Below are 21262 nucleotides of genomic sequence, written 5' to 3'. Positions count from 1 at the left end.
CTGTTAAGGCTGTGCCTGCCTGTGGCTTGCAGCAGGTATCAACCTGACGAAGGACGTGAGGGCAGAGGACAGTGATGAACGGGCCAGGTCTGGCGGATGAGCCTCCCCTGTTTTTGCCTTTAAAGTTCTGAAGCTCAATGGAGGCAGCTCATGAGGTCTCTGGAGTCTGGTGCATCTATAGACAGATGTGTGTGAGTGGGTTTGGCGTCCTTTTGTATTTTGGCCGTGGGGTTGTTTAACTTAGTTTGCTTACGTGCAACCCAGTGGGCTCCACCTGGAGCTGTGGGAGAAAGACAAGACGACTAGGTCCTGGGGGCCTGATACTGGGCTGAGGGGGCTTCCTTCTGTTCCCTCCCGCCAGTTCTAGCCAGCCTGTCTTCTATCACAGCAGTTCCAAGAATCACACACACACCACCACAATTAAAGAATATTTAACTTTTCTTAAAAAAAAAAAAAATCTTAACCATGAAAGGAAGAAAATAAGAGTATACATTATTTTAACAGCAAAACAGTCATTTCCATATCTATATTTTATATATATTATATATATTTATATATATATATGTATATATACACCTAGCACAGTGTGTATATTCTAGTCGTCAGTGGGGAGAGGAGTGGACATGGTAGTCGGGGCCAATGTTGTGGTGGCCCCTGGGGATGGTCCTGGGTTAATTCAGGGACTCCAGCATTCAACCCCCTCCCCCACCTCCTGGGGCCCAGTTTTCAGCTCCGTACCTGATATACTGTTTTTTTATACAGAGGGTGGGGAGGGTAGACATGGTTGTAGGGGTGGGTGAGAGAAATTCCCTTGAAGATGGGAATTCCTGGAAGTAGGGAGCAAAAAGGGAGGGTATTAGCACGGCACCAAGCAGGCTCTGGGGCTAGGTCAGTGGGAAGCCAGGAGACCTTCCTACCCACAGGGGAGCTGGGCTGTTAACTAGGAGATAAAAGCAAACCTTTTCCACAGTGATCCCTTCTGTAACCGTCTCCAGCACCCCAGGAACAGAAAAAAAGGTCAGTTATTTACAACAGCAAAGATGCACATACAATACATACATATTTATAGGAAGCCAAAGTGACAGGAGAGGTGGAGGCACCCCACCTCAGCCTTGGGGTCCTGTGGGGGGAGGGAGAAAAGTGCATTTACTTGAAGCCTTTTTCCCCTTGCATGTCTGAGGGTACCCACACATACAGGTGGACACACCTATGTGGGACGAGGGCTCAGACGCAATCAGCATGCTTAGGAGACGCAGGGCCTTGCAGGGGTGGGCTGAGGGGAGGGAAAGACACTGAAAGCTCCGATCTGGGCAGACCAAGCAACATGCGGAGGGTCTCGGCTGGATCCCAGTCTCTTCAACTGCCTCTACCAGGGAGAGGATGTCGGGGCTCCTCACCCGTGCCCTTGCCTCAGGCCAGTCCCGAGAGGAGTAGGGAAACAGAGGATTGGTGGATTCAACAGTTACAGTCCTGGGGACGTGGTCGCATCAGGTGTGCTGTCTTCCAGGAGGGTGTCAGTGCCTGTGGAGTGTGTGGAGGGGTGACAGTGAGGCCCATTTTGGGACCCCCTCATCCCTCCTTGCCAGTTGGAGCCCTCCCCAGTTGGGGGACAAAGGAGCCGGCTTCACTTACCATCCTCAGGGCAAGGCCCTAGTTCGTGGCTGTCCCTGGAGTCAGCAACCAGGGGCTCCTTGGCTGGAGGTGACAGGAAGCTGTCCGTCCATCTGGTGGCCTCTGTGTGAAAACTATCCACAGGTGTGGTGCCACCAGATGACTGTCCCCCAATGGAGCACAGCAGCTCTCTGTGGGCCAGCTCCATGTCCTGAAAGGATTGCAGAGGTGTATCTGCTCTGAGTCCTGTTCCTAGGCCGCTGAGAAAGGGGCCACAATCTTCCTCCAGCTGGGCCCTGGGCACAGGGCTGTGCTGGAGGGACACTGGGTAGGATGAGGGAAGAGTCCCAGGCCAGGATCTGGGGGTCCCTTGGAGATACACAACTCACTCATGGGGATGACTGTTTTGGGGGATGAACTCAAACCCTCCAAGGTCCAAGCACTGTTTCCTTACCTTGAGCCTGTTGAGTTTGACAGTGAGCTGCTCAATGGTGCTGAAGATCAGGCCCACGTCCCTGAGGGCCAGACTCGGGGGAGAGCGGGTGGGACGCCTTTGATCCTCATGGCTGCCCTGCTGCTGCTGGCACTGAGGTTCTGTCTGCCACGCAGGCAGGCTGATGGGCTGGGAGGGGCTTATGGGTGCCCCTGAGGGGTCAGTGCTTGAATCCAGGGGTCCTGCTGGCATGCTGACATAAAAACAGTTCCCTGCCCCATGGGAGAGAAAGAGGATTAGGAAGCAAATGGAGGCATCTAAGCCACTTCTGCTCTGTTGCTGTCCCCATGCTGACTGACAGGGCTGCAGACATCGCAGTGCATCTGGGCCCCACTCTGTTCAATGGTCTCCTAAAGCCCTCCTCCTCCAGAACGCCTTCCTAGATGGCAGTTTTGCTCAGCTTGGCCCACACCAGGGAAGATGCTTGGTGGTGGAAGTTGAGGGAGAGTGAGTGGCCAGGGTGCAGTGTTTCATATGGGGAAATAACCTTAGTTCCTGGCGGGGTAGGGGAGTCGGGGTAAAGGAGGGGTGTCAGAGACAGTAGAGAGCCCCTGACAGGGCAGTAAGTACAGGGCAATCCCAAGGGCCCTGGGTGGGGGACCTGACAGGCTATGTAAGCCAATTTCCACGATGACATTGGAGACGTGGCTGGGGTGGGTGAAGTGGTAGCCAGGCTTCCTGTCCCATCTCAGGGCTGAGCACAGGCTGCCTAACCTGCTGCACTAAAGGGCTATGAAGTTCCCCACAGTGGGTGGCATGGGCTCGGTCCCCTGCTTGTGGCCCTGTCCTCACCCGCTTGCACACAGCTGAGGGAGGGTGCATGGGTGGGGGGGCGGGTATATGTGACTGCAGGAACGAGTCTGAACCCCACTGGCGTACACTGCAGCCCTGGCTGCTCTGGCTCCAAGGAGAAGTGCATTACCCGTGGCCTTTGCTCCGCCTTCCACTTCAGGTGGCTCAGGCCCTGACTGGACACTCTCTGGTAGTACAGGGACAGCCTCGCTGCCTGCCACTTCAGCTGCACCGACACCACCACCACCAGGGAAAGCAGAGGCAGAAAGGGAAGGGGGGAGGATGAAAGAGAGGAGAAGGGGTGGGGAGGAGAAAAAGGGAAGAACAAAGTGAGCACAGTGTACACACGACTGTGCGGGGGGCTGCAGAGACCTTGTCCGCCAATTCCCCGAAAGACAGAAGGAAGGTCAGGTCCCAGAAACCGGAGACAAGCAGGCCCGCTGAAAGGGAGGCAGGACCCCTCGGGACAACGGGCGGAAGGCCACTTTCCAGCCTCACTCAACTCGACCTCCTGTCTTCAGCGGTCTCCTCCCTGCACGGGCGCCCCTTCCCCTGGGCTGACTGCTTTGGCCAGAGCCCGCATTCTAGGAGTCTTGGCCCTTCTGGTCGTAGAGCTGCTCCCCGGACATCCATCTGGTCACCCCCTTACTCATGTATTCCTGGTCTTCTCCTTTATTCCCCATCTTTGATCAACCTCTAGTCCCAGCTCCATCCCCCACACCGCCAGCTCCTCTCCTTGCTATCTGGAGAAACTGGCCTTGGCAGCTGTCCTTGTCTTTGGGGAACAGGCTCCTGGGAAAAGCCACATCTCTCCCTTAGGACCTCAAGACCAATGACCACTAGCAGAAACTTTTATTGATGGTCCATCTGTTCCAGGAAGTAGGTCATAGCCTCACAGTGTAGAATGAAGTGCAGGACGATTCAGAATTTTGCTTAAGGTCACACTAATGTCAAGTGTCAGAGTGCGAACCTCAGCTGTGCCACCCTGAGCCTGTGTGTGCTATCCACTGTCTCCTGGGGTCCTCCTGGGATCCACTGCACACATGGTTTTCAGGACAAATGTCAGGAAGGAAGCAATTCTTTGGGAGACCCTTTACCCTGGCAAAGCTGGGTGTCTGTCTCCCCAGGGAACACCCCAATTCATTTTACCTTTTCTCACAACCTTGTAACTTCCTGTTGCCTCTGTGCTTGAAGCTTCTTCATCTGGTTTCCTGTCTAGCTCAGGAGACTCCCAAATACCCGAATTTCTCGTCCTTGGGGGCAGGTGTTCCAGAGAACAGCCAGCTACATCCTCCTGCTCTGCTCCTGGGAGCTGGGTGCTGTCACCGTCACCTACAGTGGGAGCTTGCCCTGAGGAGCCAGGGTCCCAGGGGTGAGAGGTGATGCTGATGACAGAAGCTGTAGGTGTCAGGTCATCCTCGGGCTCCCTGGCAGCCTGTGGTTCCATGGGCTGACCTGGCAGCAGGCTCCAGAGGATCAGGTGCCGAAGGCTCTCCACTATGGGGAGACAGGGCAATGGTGTCTGGTTGGGGGCTGCACAGCACATGAGCGTGGGTTGCAGGAGCTGGCTGCTGCCTCTCCCCCAACTTGGTCAATTCAGTCACAGGGTGGAGCTGGAGAGCCCTGGCCAGCTGGCTAGAGGTGCAGGAAGGGGGTAGGGAGTGACAGTTGTCCCTGTGGCCACTCTCCCCGAAGTACAGTCAGGGAGCACACTGGAGCAGCGTGGGGAAGGAGGTGTCTGTAGTCACACTGGCCATGCTCTTGGGACTAGATGCTGGAGGCAGGCCCTGAGGCACTCACCGTCTTCTAGGGCTGCATCAGCGAGGCCTTCCATGAACAGCGGGTCTGGGAGGGGCAAGAGGATGGGGTTTCTCATCCTGCTTCCCCTGTTCTCTGCATCCAGGGACACAGGAGGGTGAGGCAGGGCATGCAGCTCTTCTCCTATACTGCTCTCCTGCCCAGGGTCCTCTAGCAGTGCTGGGTGCATCGCTGTGGCCCTCTCCTGTGGCCCAGTGCCTGTTTTGGAAGAGAGGACAGTGTACGGCCAGGGAAAGAGGGACAGGTACAGTTTTGGATTCAAAGGGCTAGGAACAGGATCCAACCCCCAAATGCGTGCTGAGCACCAACTATGGCGAGGCGCTGCCCCCGACTCCTGGTACACATCAGTAAATAAAACAAAGCACCCTGCCTGAGGATTTTCTTTCTAAAGCCGAGACCCTAACTTATTTCACATAAAAACTCAGTGAGAATTCTGTTTGGGACCCTCCCACCCCACAATCCCATCCCAACAACTGTCTTAACCCCCTGTGCTCTCCCTTGCCTACCCAGTGGCTCTTGTCCCATGTCTGTGTGCAGCTCATGCTCCATGACCAACTTGGGCTGAAGGGAGGAGGGGCTGCAGACTCTGCTAGATTGTTCCTCTCTTCCTGCACTGCTTCTCCCGACCCTCCAAGAGCCAGGGTGGAACCTGTTCAAGTGAGTCAGTCTACACTCACTCTATCCTTAACAAACCCCATTCCTCAGGCCCTAATGGGTGTGTCCTATCACCCCACACCCATGTCTGACCACCTCCCTACCTATGCCAATGGAAACTGGACAGTTCAAGGGACTCACGGGCAGGTAGCTCCTCGGGTTCAGGTTCACTGTGGAATACTTCTGAGTCATCCAACTCTACCCTGAGGGGAAAAACCCACCAGGTGAGAGAAGGCCACCTGCCGGCAATTCTGGCCCTTGGCCGAGCTAGAATGGGTGATGAAGGAGTGGGTCCAAGAGGCCAGTGCTGGGTGCATCACCTGCTGGCTGGGAGCTGGAGAGTAGGTAGGTGCTGGTCACGCCCCCTCCCCCACTTCAGCACAGCCTCCATTACAGTCAATTGCGAGGGAGGAAGCAGACAAGGACAGAGGCAGCGATGTGGGGGATGCCCCCCATTCCCTGCTAATGTTTCTCTCCTGAGGCTGTCCATCTCCAGGGGTGAGGTGCTTGCAGAAAGCAAGTGGTCTGGGGGAATGGGGAAATGAGGAGTCTGAAGGGCTGAGCACCTGCTGGGTCGGGGGCTCTGGTGGGTAGGTGGGCCCTGGGCTGGGTGCTGGATGGGCGTCGGGGTAGGTCCAGGGTGTCTGGTGGCATGCCGCACGGCCTCTTCTAAGAGCTCCATCCATCTGTTGCTCGGCAGAAACAGAGGGGACTGGTGGTGAGAACAAGATCAAGGCACACAGCTTCTCCTCCACTGACCCACTGACCCACATGCCCTGTCCAATCACCACTGCCTGGCAGGGCCCCACCGCCCATCACAGCCCCGACTGACACTCCTTGAAGTTATTTGAAGTTATCAATTAGTGAACACAGCTCTCCCTTATGCTCTGTATAAATGTTTCTCTCTCTCAGAAAAACTCTAAAAGGGAGGCATTGTCCACATTATGTAGCTGAAAATCCTGAGGTAAAAAAATGGACTCAACCTGTTCCCTCCCACCATGCCATGCCATCTCTGGCTGGCTGCGGGGTGGGTAGAGGACTTGGTAGGAGTGGGTTCTGAAGGCATGCATCTTAGAACATACATGTTTTAAATGCCTGATGGGGAAAGACAAGAACCCAAGGCAAAGAGGGTGGGCCAGAGACAGCGAAGCAGCAGTAACTGTGCTAGTGAGACTGCTGGAGCTCATTCTTATTTCATAGCCCTGGTTAGAGTCAGGGATGGTAGCTCGACAGCTTCCCTACTTCTGTACTTCCCAGGGTCTGGTCCAGTGACTGCTCTGGGGCCTAATTTGGGCCTCCCTGACCACTGTCCTCACACATACACCACCCTGGGCGCAATGGATTGGCAGTTACAGGTGACCCCTCAATCCTCACGTGTTCTTGTCTGATGACGTCAATGCGACCAGCTCATAGATTTGGGGTGGACCCAGCTCGGAGGTACAGATGATGAAGAAGGCTCGCTTATCTGTGTGAGCAGAGGAAGGTAAAAAGGTGTGTGCTGGAGCGGCAGAGGCATGACTGCAGTCAGGGCCAGGATGAAGCCCGACCCACAACAAGGATGAAGAGAGGATGAGACAGACCTGGATCATCAAATCTAGTTGGGACCTTTCTACCAAGGGGAGGAGGAACCCTGAGTGATATAATGACTTAAGGGGTTGATGTGTACATGGTGCTTAGAGTTTCTAAAACTCCCATACTCATCATCCCTTGATGCCCCAAGGGATCAAAGAGATAAGACAGGTAGTGTTTGAAGATGAAGGGAGCGAGTCACAGAGTGGTTGCCTGGCTTCTCCAGAGCCCTGTATACATTCCACTTTTCCCCCAGAGTCGGTCTGCTCTGTAATGTGGGCCTTTGCTCTTCAACCTAGCCCTGCCCCTTGTCCTGCTCCTCTCTGCCTGCCCCCTCTTCCCACTCCTGCCTAGATAGGCCTGGCCTATGTTCCCACATCCCATCCCAACCAGCACATCCTGGAGGCTGATCACCTCCCTCTGCTCCAGCTTTTCGCCCTCCCTTTGGCCTACAACCTCCCACTTAGGAGGGTCAGGAGAGGCAGAGAGGAACACAAGTGGCCAGTGAGTTCTATAAGGCCTGAGGTGAGCCCCGCATCACCCAGTGCTTGCTGGACATTCTAATAGTGATGGTGGCCCTGAGGCCCTCTCCTTATGGTACCTGTGGCCACAGAGCGGATGAGCACAGCATTGAGCTTGAGCACTGGGCTGAAGGTCTGTTTGCTGTCCGAGGAGCCCACGGTGGTCTTGCTGTGGCACTTCAGCAGCAGCTTCTCGTCCTGTTTCTGCAGCAGCACTAGGAGATCCTCCAGCAGCAGCACGTGGAGGTCTGTAGGTGTGGTGGTTATGAGTGGTCCCTGCTGCCCACTCATCCCTCATCAACACATGGAGAATGACAGGGTCTAGGAAGCCCTGGGAGTCCCCACTCTGTGCCCAAGGAGTAGAGCTCCTATTTCCAGTTGAGTATCACATTGCTTCCTGGCTACATTCCTCTGCCTTAGAGCATGGGTTCCAGGGCTTATGCCATAGAGAGGGAAGCACCCGGGGCCATCCTGTCTACCACAGAGCGCCCCCAGCTATCCCCTGGCATAGACAGGGAAGCACCCGGGGCCATCCTGTCTACCACAGAGCCCCCCAGCTAACCCCTGGCACACACCCAAAGTCTTATCCTTGCTGATCCTCCAGGTCAGGGGTCCCTCGTGGATCATCTTTCTTGTTGTAAGATCCAGGCTCTGTTAAAGAGATATCATTTGTTCATTCAACAAATACCCGAGAACTACTATGTGCCAGACAGTGTGCTAAGGTGTGGGGAGTCAGTTCAGTGGTGAAGAAACAGTCCTTGCCTTTACTTCTTTTGGGGTCACAGACAAAAAGGCAATACAAAGGCACATGCCATGCTGGGGACTCTACCAGTGGTCCTGGATAGGGTGTCTCATCCCTGGACTACCCTCCACCCCAACTGTTATTTACCTCCCCAAGATATCTCTGTCTTACCTGCCCATCCTGTGAGCTTTAGTCCCTTCCAAGTGATCTTCACTTCTACCTCACACTCTAACTCCCACTCTCTCTCTCCCTGGCTGAGTTCTAATGTCTGTCCTTACCTATAGAGGGGTGAGATGACATGGTAATAGGGAGCGTATATCCTGGGGCACCATCAAGTCCCCCTATTACAGAGTGGCCCACGTGTCCCAGCACTAGAACTCTCCAGGCTCTAACCAGGACTTGCTCCTATGGGTGCCTGAGATGTGTGTGGGGGTGCTGACCATGTAGGAGCCTCTACCTTGAACTCTGCCGCCAGGGGGTTACTGGCCCTCTCCAGGGAGGTGGTATCCAGGCGTTTCTGGTAGCCTTCCAGCCGGTGCCGGTTCTCTGTCTGTTTCACTGCTTCATTCACATACTTGAGAATTTCCCGGCACTGATCCCGGGCCCGGCACAGCTTCTCATGCTCAGAGGTGGCACCTACCAAACAGGGTGGAGGAGGTAGTGTGGGGTTCAGAGTCCAATATGATCTGGCTACTTATATCCATGGTGGCTGACCTGCCTCAGACCCGGAGGTGGCCGCCCTTGCCTTACTTGAGGACCTTAGGTGTGAGGTTAACTTTCACTGAGTGTCCCTGCGTTTTAGACCACTACCCTGGACATTGATAGCTCTTGGGGATTCTTGCCTAGACTGCAACCAGCTCTACAAATGGGGGACAGGGAAAGGGACTGTGGGTGATGGCAACAAGTACGCCTCTTGCAATGCCTGTTCAAATCAGTTTGAGGCTTCTAACACTACTATACTCTGACTCCAATATCCCAAATTCGAGGGTGGTAAAAGATGCTCAGGAGACCAGGGAAAGTGACAACCTGGCTAGCCCCCTTATTAAGCCTGGTCCCTAACCTTGAAAGTTCTCACACACAGTTCTGTCTGCTGTGCATTGCTCAGGATGTCTGGCAGCAGGGCTGGACATTGGCAATGTGGCTGAACAGGGGCTGAACTCCAGCCATAAACTGTGACCCCCCTGTGGGGTCATGGTGGTGAGAGAAGCCAAGTTCCCTCGCATTTGAATCTGTGTCTACACATGCTTTCCTCTGACTTGTGCAAAGACCCCACAGGTTAGACAGAGGAACTCACCCCCTCCTGTGGCCATGCATAATCTGTTTTCCAAAGCTCATTTCTGTGAGCCTGACCATAATAAGACAAGGAGGAAAACCCTAAAGACCAGAAAGGTTAAGAGGCTGGCTAAGGTCACCCAGTAAGTCAGTGGTAGAACCAGGGTGTGAAATGAGGACTGCAGCATCCCCATGTCCCCAGTATGAGCACCTCTCCAAACCCTACCTGCTGTGTGCTTGATGATGCTCTCCAGCAGCAGTGGGTATTTGGTGAGCCGCTGCATCTCAGAGATGATGAGGTCTCGAAGCTGCAGCCGCCGGCACTGAGGGTGGCTCTCGGCCTCCTGCAAGGGATGTCAACATGTGATTACAGGCAGCCTGCAGGGCCTCAGGATCAAAATGGGTATGGACATGCCAAATGGTGGTGGTGGCTTCTTCCTTAAATGTTCCATGAAGGGTTGGTGGGGGCAGGGAGACAACAACCCAAGGAAGGAATATGGGAATATGGTCAAGCAAGCTGCATAGAGCAGGTATAATGCCTACTTTATAGATAAGGAAACTGAGATCCATCTAAGTATACACAGTAGATGAACTGGGCCTTCTGACTGCAAACCAGCCTTTTCTAGTGAACAGTGGTCTGTCTTGAGAGGGGGTTTGTGCCCATGTTTCTCACATGTGGCGTAGGGAGGGTACAAATGGGTGCAGGGAGTTGCTGGTTATCCTCTTTGGTAGAAGAGGCCAGAGTGCGTGAAGCAGGAGGCCAGCAGGGAAGCTTGGGAGGTTCCTGGTGAATAGGATTACTTCCTGGACCACCAACTTTATTGAGACATGATCACTTGGTTAACTTTTAGTGGTGACAAGGGCAGGTCAAAGGGCAGCAAGGACACACCTGCATGAAGAGCTGGAATCGGCTTTCCTTGCGCTGCTTGGTTTTGATCAGCTCCAGGGCTATGGACTGATAGGAGCAGAACTGAGCTGCCATCTGCTGCAGTTCCTCCCGGGCGGGGCCATCAAACTGAAGGGCAGAATGGACAAGGCCCAGGAGTCACATCCACACTAACGATGGCCACCCCCCCCCCCCTGCCTGGCCTAAGGGAACCTCCTTCCTGCAAGCTTACCCGAGCCAGCATGAGGTCACCAACATCTTTAATGATGGGGCCCTCCTCCCGGAGCTTCCTCATAGCTTCACACCAGGAATCTGGAGCAAGAAGAGACAGAGACACCAGGGGCTGAGCTTCACCACCAAGCATTTTGTGACCCCAAAAGGGGTCTTTGGCAATGCCATGGAGAAGAGCTTGGAAGCTGCTTGGGAGGAACTGGGAAGCTGGTTTCAGGGTGAATATCAGTTGTCTGACCAAAAAGGAGGGTCCTGCACATGGGCAAAGCTGGCACAGAAACAGGCTGGCGAAGGATGGGAGGAGCGGAGAGTGGGGCAGGAAGGGTGTGGGTGGCTCCTCACTGTGGATCTCGATGAGTTCAGGCAGGTTGGGGAAGAGTCGGGCCAGCTCCTCTCGGGGCATCAGGTTCTCCTTCTTCATTCTCTGGTAGAAAATGAGGTCTAGGACCCGGAGTGTGCGCAGATGGGAGGCCTCTGTCACAAACAACTCTGAGAAGGGGAGGAGAGATGGGTAGAAAAGAGATGGGTAGAAAAAAATGTCAACATGTATCTAGGGTCACTATCCTGATTCCCAAACCACTTTACTTTTGGGAGAACTAAGGACTGGTTCAGACTGTGCAGCAACTTTTCCGTCACCCCAAAGGCCAGAACTGAGGGGGCCCTTATAGGAACAACAACATGGACAGGTCTTGTCTTGTCCACGTCTTACATCTTAAGAGCTCAGAACCAATTCCCATGAGTCTGAGCAGAAATGGGGGGAGGAGGCTTGGGGGGCACTTCTCACCATTGATGACCTCCTGTCGGTCAATCTCCCTCTGGCTTAGCCCGGCCACCACATCCTTGCCCACTGTATGCTGCCAGTTCTGGGCATCTGTCTCTGGCTCCAGGTCAGACAGCTGGCCCAGGTCATCCTCTAGGAGGTGGGGAAGGAGGGCGTCTGTGCAGAAACCCAAGCTGGGGGACTCAATGCTCCTGAGGGAAAACGGGCAGTTCAGCTTCACTCAAAGAACCCACACCAGGGCACATCCCTCTCCCTCTGGCCCACCCTGCTTGGACTGAGCCCCTGGGGAACCAGCAGGCCATAAGGAGATGCATACCCAAACAGCCACGGACGGGTGGAGAAGCTGTTAGATTGGAGGAGCAACTTTACTAAACACAGGCACTATTGCACCTAGCACTCACCTGCGGCTCATTTTAGGGGTGAAGGGAGGAGTTGGGTTCTCTAGAGACCTGTGGAGAGAGTCACCTCAGCACTGCTTGGCCCCTGCCCCTGCCCCTGCCCTGAGACATTGGTGGGCCAAGAGCCCCTGAGGCCTGCCCACCTGGTAGAGAGGCTGGAGGCAGAGGATGAGGCTGACTGGTGCAGGCGGGCAGCCTCAGCAGCAGCATCCATGTCGACATCACTGCGAGAGCGGGGTACATTCTCTGCCTTCCGTGACCGCTTCATCTCCTCCCGGCCCTTCAGACTCTCAGAGCGGCCCAGGCGAATCTCTGAGCGAGAACTTGAGGGGGTGGGGAGAAGGCAAGACACTTGGGATCTGCTGCCCATTCCAAGGGCACCTCAATGCTGCATCTTTTCCACCCCAAAGGGCACAAGCAAAGGCCTAGACAATGGGTTAGCAGATGCTCCTCACATTTGCTGCTCTGCCACCCTCTCAGCCTGGCTTGATGGACAGTCTTTCATCTTCCTTGTGACTGACCAGTAAAGGAGATCTGGGACTAAAAGAATCACTTTTGTGGCCAGATGCTAAAGAACCAAGCCCGAGTCAGAAAGTTGTGGACACCAAAGTCCCTCAGGAGGGACTAGAGGTCCCACCCTCCCTGTCCTCAGGTCACTGTGTCCAATTTGGTACAGGTCTCCTCCCACCTTGGATTCTGCTGGAGGCAGCTCTCTCCCTTTACAGGATGTAAGAGGGATATGCAGGCACTATCTTCATATATTCATTTTAGAATGCCCCATGCCACCTGTCAGAAAATTCTCTCTGGGGCCTCCCTGGTGGCACAAGGGGTTAAGTCGCAGCACTATGAAGCTATCTGCAGCCACTACAGAACGAGTTCCATCCCCTGCCAGGGAGCTGATCCACATGGTGCAGCAGACCTCTCCTGTTTCACCCGCTGCTCCCCTCAGCAGTGTATTTCAGTCGGTCTGCCTGTTCTGTTCCCCACTGCCTCTGGTGAACCTTCTCACCTCCCACACCTCTGGCCTGTACCCCAGTTCTTGCATGCAACAATAATACCTCTTTAAAAAAACGAAATTCCTGTCTGCTGTTAGGTTCCCACCTCTCCTGCTGTGATGTGGATTTCTTCCATTCTTCTCTTGATAGCATCCTTACTAAACTCTCACATACCCCTCCTGAGAGCAGACCAACTGCAGGAAGCTTAAGGGGCCTATTTACATACAGGGAGGACCTGCTCCCTGGTCTGCTATGCTGGACCACTTGGGCTTGATGAGATGCGGCAACTGGGTGTGCTCTTTTCAAGTCCTGCAGCGCATCAGCCCCCAGACAGATGGCCTCTCTGACCTGTAGCTACCCAACGATGGTGTCTTTCTCCAGCTTGCGGGAGGCTTCTTCACTGACATTATTATTACTAATCTACATCCTGCTCTGCTTTAAGACCACAGAGGCTGAGGAGTCTGGAGAGCTCTTAATAGCACAGCAGGTTGCTGCGTTAAATGAGCCAAGTGCCTTGGTCTCCACTCATCAAATCTCTGAACCGCCAGAGGAATCAAATGGAGTGCTCCTCTACCCCTGCTGCGCCCAAGGCTTTGTCCACAGGGTTAAAAACCACACTGCCAGCTGAACCCCTACTGAACTCATGTATGAAGTCTGTTGGAACAATTCCAATGCAGACTAATGGAAAACTTTTACCAGTGCTTGCAATGGGTCACTTAGCATCATGAGAAACCTCATCCAGTGAGGTTCCTAGGGCTGCAAAGCTAAGCACTTTCATTAATTTCCCAGAAATGAATGATGTTTCCACCAGGAAGTGAGACCCAAATTCCTAGAGTACTGCCTTCTAGAACTGGGGGCTTAAGTAAGCATCTTTGACAACTTCTGGCTCATATACTGATAATACTATTTCTTCTAAGATTACCAGTGAGTTTACAATCATTAAATCCAGTGACTTCTGCTGAGAGTAGATGTAGGATCCTAGTAAATAACTTAAGGTAAATTTATGTAGAAAGTTCAAGAATTCAAGATTGCAAATAGTCTCAAGTATGTCCTCAAAATGTTGTTATTGCATCTCACAATCTTAGATCTGATACATCTGCAAGACCACGCCTATGCCAGCAATCATCAATGTATTTCATTTACTCAGCAGTTATTAGACCCCAACCTCTCAGTACTATCCTAGCCTTTATCTTCTTACACATAATCTTTGTATTTCTCACTGTGACAAGATCTTGTAACATGTATTAAGCTTACTATAAAGACAAAGAAGTACATGCATAAAAGCAGGGATGTCTGAGTTGGAGGTTGATGATGACTTCCTTCAGAGAAATGGCTGGACGATGAGGACTGCTTAATACTGACTTGCTTTTGTGCTTTAGTGTGGCTTAGTGGCTCTCAGACTGGAGTATACATAAAATTTTTTTCTGTATACTCAAGACCATGTTACTACCTCAAGGGTGACTTAAAGAATTTGCAAAATATTTTCAACTACAGGTAATTTTTCACATTAAATGTTGGCTGTAGAATTTTAGACATGACATGACTGCTGTCAAGTCACAGTCAAGAATAAGTCCAAGAGTAACATTATTGCCAGAGAAGGGTCCTCATTGGAACCTGACCAAAGAGAACAGGAGAGATGCCACAGCCTCAAGTCCCTGTTTTCTTCTTGCAAAGGGAAGAACATTTGGTCTTGAATCAATGACCTTTGCATCTCTTGGCTGAGATGGGCATTGGGTAGCCACAGTTATGTCTTGTCTTTAAAGCACCAGAAAAATCTCATTTCCAGCTCTCTTCTTCACTAGCAGAGACGGTTGTTTGCCTGGCCTCATCATTTCCCAGGACTCCCCTTTGCTCCCCTCTGTACTTTCCTCTAGCCTTGTCACCTAGGGTTTCCTGATGAACTGTTTATGGTATAATCTAGCTCATTCTTGGGATGGGGGCTGCTGAGTAGTGGGGGAGGAGGACCCAATGGAAACTTTGGGTCTGAGGTTCCTGAGCTGCTCTCTCCTCCACTGGCCTCACCAACAAACAGTAAAATCTTCTTATAAAGATACCACAATGGGAAGAGTCCAGAGGAGGGGGAGTTCTACAGCAGGTGCGTTGGAGTCTCCTTAGAAAGGGATGAAACAGCTGGAATGAAACCCTGCAGGGCTCTCCTACAAGGGAGCTGCATGCCCCACCCAGTCCCTGCTACCTGTCACTCTCTAGCAGGTCCTCAGGGAAGCTTCCTGTTGAGAGTCGCTGTGTTCCAGGTTCCGGGGTGTCATACTGCTGGTTGTTCTCAAAGTGTTGGATGATGTTCCTCACGTTGCCAGGTTTGACTGGAAACAAACATATAATGAAGGATGTTCTGCTTTCTGCTTAGGACTGACTTCTCAGGGCTCACATTCCCCTCCAGCCCCCAAGACAGAGCAATGAGCAAACACGAGGAGAACAGCATGGGCAGAGACTCAGGGAACACGGTTTAGTCCAGGCTCTTCTACTGCCACCCCATGTGGCTGAGGCAGTGGCACTACCTTTCTGGGTCAACCTTTTATCAAAACAAAATGGGAAGGTATAGAAGTAAATTTTCTATGCATATTTCTTTTGGCTCTCACACTCTATTACAATGACTCTTGTGCTTGAAAATCGTGACTAGGTGTTTCCCAAGAGCAACACACAGGTTAAAAAAGTAGCCAGAAGGATCACAAATCTATCTGACATGTAATATGCCCACCTTGCCAAATTATATCAATCATTTTTCAAATTTATATTACTTTTAGAGTTCATCAATTCTATTTTTCCTTCACTCTCCTTCCTGTTCTTTCTGACCCCCCTTGTCCCTTCTCTGGTATCCATAATTAGATAATTATATGCGTTATTACCAGTGAAAGGGATCTAAGGAGGAACAGAGAGGAGAGCTGCCCTTCTCTGGTATTCAGATTCCAGCCCTTCTTCAAAGCCTTGACAAAGGAGAGCTGTTCTTGCTCAGAGAAAAAGAGGGCAGGTGAGAGAATACAATGGCAGATACGAGGACAGGGAAAACCCTGGAGAAGTGGACTCAGGCCCAGGACTAAGGGGCCTTCATCTTCAAAGTCAGTTATCTCAGTTCCAAGCCTGGTGATCTTAGGGTAGAAGTTGGGTTAGAAATGCTATACTTTCCGAGACTAACAGAAAAAGTGGGAATGAGAAGCAATATAAATAGTGCAGGCTAGAGCCTCCCTAGTCATACTAACCAAGTCTCAGGTATCCCGACTCCACATAATTTACACAAATTTACACAAATTTACAATCTCCCTATATATCTAAACTCCAGTTTCATAAGAAAATTCCCAAGCCCAAGGGAAAAGTTAAAAACTAATTTAGCTAGTTTCTTCAAGTTTACAAGTTGTAGGTAGTTAGATAGGGTGGTATTTTTTTAAAGCTGCACAAGAGGAGGGTGGGATGTGTGTGGGGGTGTGTGTACGTGTAGAGCAGGGGCTATTATCCACATTCCCAATTTGGAAATTAGGGCCAGGTCTGCCTAACAATGAAATTAAATACAAATGTAAACTGTATTTTACAAACAGATGATATTTGCATTAGTAATAGGGCAGTAGTTGGTGATCATAAATGGCATTATTTTCTAATACTGACTTTTTAACTTTGGCAGGTGTTTGATCTTTAGCTATGGATTCAGATTTGTCTGATGTCCTAGAAACTTTAGAACATCAGACCTAAGCCTGACCTTACACTGGTAAGATCTGACTCAAAGAGATGGTGGATATCAGTATCCTGCCCTGGGATCAGCAGCTCCACCCGAGGCGTTCCTGTGCTCTCACAGACACAAAGCACAGTGTGGGCAGGGCCACTCAGCCTCCCCAATCCCAGTGCTTGGCGCGCTTTCCCTGGGCAGGGCGGCTGGGAGGAAATACGTGTTAACTAAGGGCCTAGATTTCAGGGCCAGTTTTATTTTTCCATTGTTTTTATAAACTTTCCCCCCCAATAATTGTTTATTTTTATTGTTTAAAATAGCATAATGAGTCTAGGAATCTAGTAACTTTTAAAATAGCTTTGAGGATCATTGTTTTTAACTGCTACTTCTACATAAAATGAATTCTAGGAACAAAATAATTTCCTGATTACATCCACTGCTATCTCTACTAATTTACCGCAGAACCTAAAAGATATTACTCATTTTCTTGTACACATATGGATACCTTTGATATGAAATGAACTGTCTAAATCTAGGTTTTAAGCTTCTTTGTGTTAATGTGTTTTATATGTACAGCTGCCCTCAAAAAAGAGTTTGCACTGAGCAGGTCTGCTTCCACTGGGTTTTGCAACACCCCTTCTATCTGCTCCTCCTTAGCCTACTCAACATGAAGAGGATGAGGATGAAGACCTTTATGATGAAAAACTTTTTGCCAGGGGTTGATGCCCCAACCTCTGTGTTGTTCAAGGATCAGCTGTGTGTGTATTCTAGAAGGTATTAAATACTTTAAACACATTTTGGGGTCTGTCTACATGCTACAGCTTTATAGTGTCGAGAAACAGAGGTGCTACACTGAAGTGCTTAAGCAAAGTGGATGATAAATAAAAATATCTCGGGCCTCCCCTGGTGGCGTGGCGGTTGAGCACTGGGCTGCGAGGCTGCCTGCAGCCTCTGCGGCGCCGGTTCGACCCCTGGCTGCCGGCAAGGGTCCCACATGGCACGGACCTTTCCTGCTGCGCCCACTGCTCCCCTCAGCAGTGTGTTTCATCGGTCTGCCTGTTATGTTCCCTGCTCTGGCTCTGGTGAGTCCTCTCACCCTCCCGCACTTCTGACTGTACCCAGAGCTCATATAAATAAACAAATAAATCTTGGGGCCTCCCCGGTGGCGCAGCGGTTGAGCGCTGGGTTGCGAAGCTGCCCGCAGCCTCTGGGACGCCGGTTCGATCCCCGGCTGCTCCCCGGCCACCAGAGGAGGGTCCCACAAGGCGCGCAGACCTCTCCTGCCGCCCACTGCTCCCCTCAGCAGTGTGCTTCTGTCCTTCTGTCTGCTCTGCTCCCCGCTCTGGCTCTGGTGAATTCTCTCACCCTCCCGCGCTTCTGACTGTACCCAGTGCATGTATAAACAAAACAAAACAAATAAATAAATAAAACATGTCTCTATAAAAAAACAAAACAAAAAAATCTAAAAAAAAAAAAAACCAAAAAACTCAAGGAAAAACTGTTAGAGACCATTATTTACTAAAAATAATAATAAAAAAAAATCCAAACCCTGTGATCTTCAAAAAATGAGAATTTTTATTATTTTAATTAAAAATAACCCCAAAATACCTGAGGAATGTCTGTTGCACATTTAGTGTGTGAGAGTTCCCTCATTCATACAGAAGCCTAGGCTTTTAGTGTCCACTGTGGAGAGGTAACAGAATAAAAGAGAAAGGCCTCAGCTATAGATGCTTGCCGAGGGCTGAGGAGAAGGCCTCTGTGGAGGCACTAGGAGGGGCCCCTGCGCACTCTGGGCTGGGCTGGTTAAGTGTGGTCCTCAGCAGAGGGAGGGAGCCCCCTGGGCAGTGATGTATGTCACAGAGCAGTTTTAGCAACAAGGAAGAACATAAAAAAGAGAAACGGAGTGAGGAAAGGGAAGGAGAGAGGGACAGGTAAGGAGAAGATGAAGAAGGGAAAGGGAAGGAGGGAAGAGAGGATTTAGGAAACAGAAACTCAACGCTAATGCAAAGGAAAACCCAAAGAAAATGGTCCTTTTACCTTCCACAGGGGACAAGGGATTATGAAATGCTAAAAGAAAACAAACAAAAACAAAGGTAAACCATGAAAAGTCAAATTAAATGTTTCAAGAGTCAAAACAAAAATTACATTAAGCTGGAAAATGAAAAGGTACTGGTAAAAATCAGGCTGATCTCGAAGTGTTCCCTCCTACCTCCCCCAAAGCAGCAACTTCAGAAAAAGCAGCAGGCTCACCCCATGGCCCTTCACAGATTCCCACTAATAGTGGGGTCTTCAGATACCGACTGGGAGGGCCAGCAGCCATTTCAGACACAGCTGGGAGAAATAAATGATTGGATAAACTGACTTTTGGGTTACATATGGTATTAGGGGAAGCTTTGAGTCCAAAACCTGCCACCTACTCACCTAGTTCTGCTTAGTAGTGACTCAAACTCCCCATTAAGGGCCCGGATTTGCTCCTAACACACAAGACCTCAGGAGTACAGAGAACCCATGGACAAGGCTGAAGGGGTATTGAGGGTCAACAGAGCAATCTCTGCCAAGGACGAAATACTGTCCTGCGTGGCCAGCTGGTAGCTACAGTTGACTGAGTTCATAAACTCAGATCCAGGACTGCATGGCCTCCCTTGCCCTGAAGCAGTTACCTGCAGCTCAAAGAGCCTGTATGAAGTGTGGCAAGGGGACAGCGCAGTGCACTGAGAGGAAGCTGTGGCCTGAGTGTGGGGCTGTGCTCCTGTTAATGTCCTGGAAAGTGCAGGTTAGGTCACTGCTGAAGGTGGTTGCTTCCCCAATACTCACTGGTCTGGGAAGAGCTTTTGGGCTTCCCAATGTATTTGAGGATGGGATTTCGCTTCTTGTCCTCCAAGGCATCCTTTTCTTTCTTGGAATTGCTGCTCTGCTGAGACAAGAAGCACTGTGGTTTGGAGAAGGTCCCAATACCAGGTCTGGTCACCACTCCCTCTGCCACTGCCCCCAAGCTCGCCACAGGCTAGTATCTGGAGTGTAACATCCTGTCTGTGTCCTGAGCAGCACATCTCCTGACCTGGGGGAAGGGGACTCTTCATGGACTCCACTTCTATAGGTGACAGAAAGAACCTGAGAACTGGCTTCCCCAAGCTGCTGAGGACAGAGACCTGAAGGCACTTTCTAGGGGAGTTCTGTCACCTTCTTGGTCTTTGGAAAGAAGGGCAGCCACTTGTCCTTGTCAGGAGCAGATGGGGCCTTTTCGGCTGTGTTGGAGGGTCGTGTCTCTCGAAGACGGATCCCAACATGGCTCATGTAGGTGCTGACGGCAAAGTCCATGGGGGCGCTGTGAGAGAGGAACAGGGGCTGGTGAAAGCTGGGCCATGTATGTTCCAGCAGGTGGAAGGAACAAAATCCCACTTCTAACAAGGTCCTCAGCACCCAGTGGGATGGTGAAGGGAGAACTTTGGGGTCAGAATTCAGAGGGAGGCCTGGAACACAAAAGGGACTGACTGTAGGCAGAAGTTGGCTAAATGGCTGGCATTATTCTCAGAAGAAACATTATTCTCAGGAGTTCAGCAGAACTCTTCCTAATGACAGGATGGCAGGATGTCCGTTCTCTAAAATGTAGGCACACTAGTCATGGGCAGAGCTGGAGGATGGGCCAGGATCCGCTGGCATTTATGTGTGTGTAAGGGGAGGCAAAGACAAAGGGGAGAGGACATACACCACTGGCCTTTGCTGAGGTGTACTGCCTCTACCACCCCACCCCTTGTACAGACAGGTATGGAAGAACACTGTCAGGCAGCTTCCAAATGCCACAAATGACACTGTCCAGACCTCTGTGTTTAAAAATATATTTGGCTCTCAATTCAGTAGACATATTATTCACTTTGTGGATTCAATGCAGCAAATGCTTCTGCTTTTAAGCTTCCAATGCTATCTTCTCTTCCTTATTAAGTATGTGTATGCTCAGGGAGCACACACTTATTTTAACATTCTGAGAACATATGTGCCAATACAGGAAACAGTGCTGGGCTCCCCACTGCAGGAGAGCTAACAAGGCCGATCCTATCACCGTCACTCTTAAAGGTAGTTTGAGGGAAGGGAGGCACAGGGCTAGTTCTGACGAAGAAGAGGAGACCACGGGCAGAGATGTTAGGAGGGATGGCAGTATGGAGGCTTCACACTGAGAAGCAGTCCTCATCCCAGGCAGTAATCCGTGAGAGTCAGGGGTCTGGACCTCAGGACCTGACTGTGCTAGTTTCACCAGCGAACTAAACTTGGACAGACTGTGGCTTACGAGAGCCTATGATGCTAGGGACTCCCTGTGACTTGCAGGGATGGAAAGCACGGGAGCTCAACCCCACTCTTTCCCACCTCGAACCCACTCACCTCCTGTCTTCCTCGTATTTGGATCTGGAACAAAAGAAAGAACAGATGACTCAGACCAAAAAGACAGAGGCCTGTTTGCCTGTGCTGAGACTGGGAGGAGGGCCAGTTCTTCCTTGGAGAATGGGAGGGTGGGGAAGCAGGGAGGAGGATGAGAGAAGGGCAGACTCAGACTCTTGGTCTCAGCTCTGAACTCAGGAGGTGAGAGCTCTCATTCTCCTAAGGAGCTCAGCACAGAGTGATGATGATAATGACGTCCTTCTTGCTAACATGAAGGGGAATGTGGCACACACAGCGTCTTGGTATCTGGTTCAACCCGTGACGTTACTATGGAGGAAGTGGTTTCTGTGCTCCTGTGTCCATCTAGAGCAAAGCTAGGAGGACTGGGCTAACGCTGAGGCAAGAATGAGGGGAGAGAACAGAGGTGATACTTGAGACCAGCTCAAAGAAACCCA

At 51.3% G+C, this 21262-nt stretch overlaps 1 protein-coding gene across 1 annotated transcript in view; it reads right to left on the bottom strand.

Moving 5' to 3' along the window:
• Positions 1-1462: 1462 nt before the first annotated feature.
• Positions 1463-21262, bottom strand: part of ARHGEF11 (Rho guanine nucleotide exchange factor 11) — a gene marked incomplete at both ends in the record, with an annotated part of 57121 nt that continues 37321 nt past the window's right edge. The window contains 24 exons of the mRNA XM_084242400.1: positions 1463-1521; positions 1633-1822; positions 2066-2316; positions 3027-3122; positions 4046-4393; positions 4697-4912; positions 5510-5571; positions 5935-6054; positions 6743-6833; positions 7539-7706; positions 8034-8109; positions 8658-8836; positions 9699-9816; positions 10362-10487; positions 10591-10670; positions 10932-11078; positions 11374-11561; positions 11772-11819; positions 11912-12091; positions 14958-15084; positions 18474-18503; positions 19251-19350; positions 19617-19761; positions 20811-20834. Of these exons, the coding sequence (XP_084098526.1) occupies positions 1463-1521; positions 1633-1822; positions 2066-2316; positions 3027-3122; positions 4046-4393; positions 4697-4912; positions 5510-5571; positions 5935-6054; positions 6743-6833; positions 7539-7706; positions 8034-8109; positions 8658-8836; positions 9699-9816; positions 10362-10487; positions 10591-10670; positions 10932-11078; positions 11374-11561; positions 11772-11819; positions 11912-12091; positions 14958-15084; positions 18474-18503; positions 19251-19350; positions 19617-19761; positions 20811-20834 (3169 nt within the window). The remainder of the gene's footprint in view (positions 1522-1632; positions 1823-2065; positions 2317-3026; positions 3123-4045; positions 4394-4696; positions 4913-5509; positions 5572-5934; positions 6055-6742; positions 6834-7538; positions 7707-8033; positions 8110-8657; positions 8837-9698; positions 9817-10361; positions 10488-10590; positions 10671-10931; positions 11079-11373; positions 11562-11771; positions 11820-11911; positions 12092-14957; positions 15085-18473; positions 18504-19250; positions 19351-19616; positions 19762-20810; positions 20835-21262) is intronic.

Source organism: Talpa europaea (assembly GCF_964194135.1).
Source record: "Talpa europaea genome assembly, chromosome: 9".
Lineage (NCBI taxonomy): Eukaryota > Metazoa > Chordata > Mammalia > Eulipotyphla > Talpidae > Talpa > Talpa europaea.
This window is presented reverse-complemented; position numbering and strand designations above follow the sequence as displayed.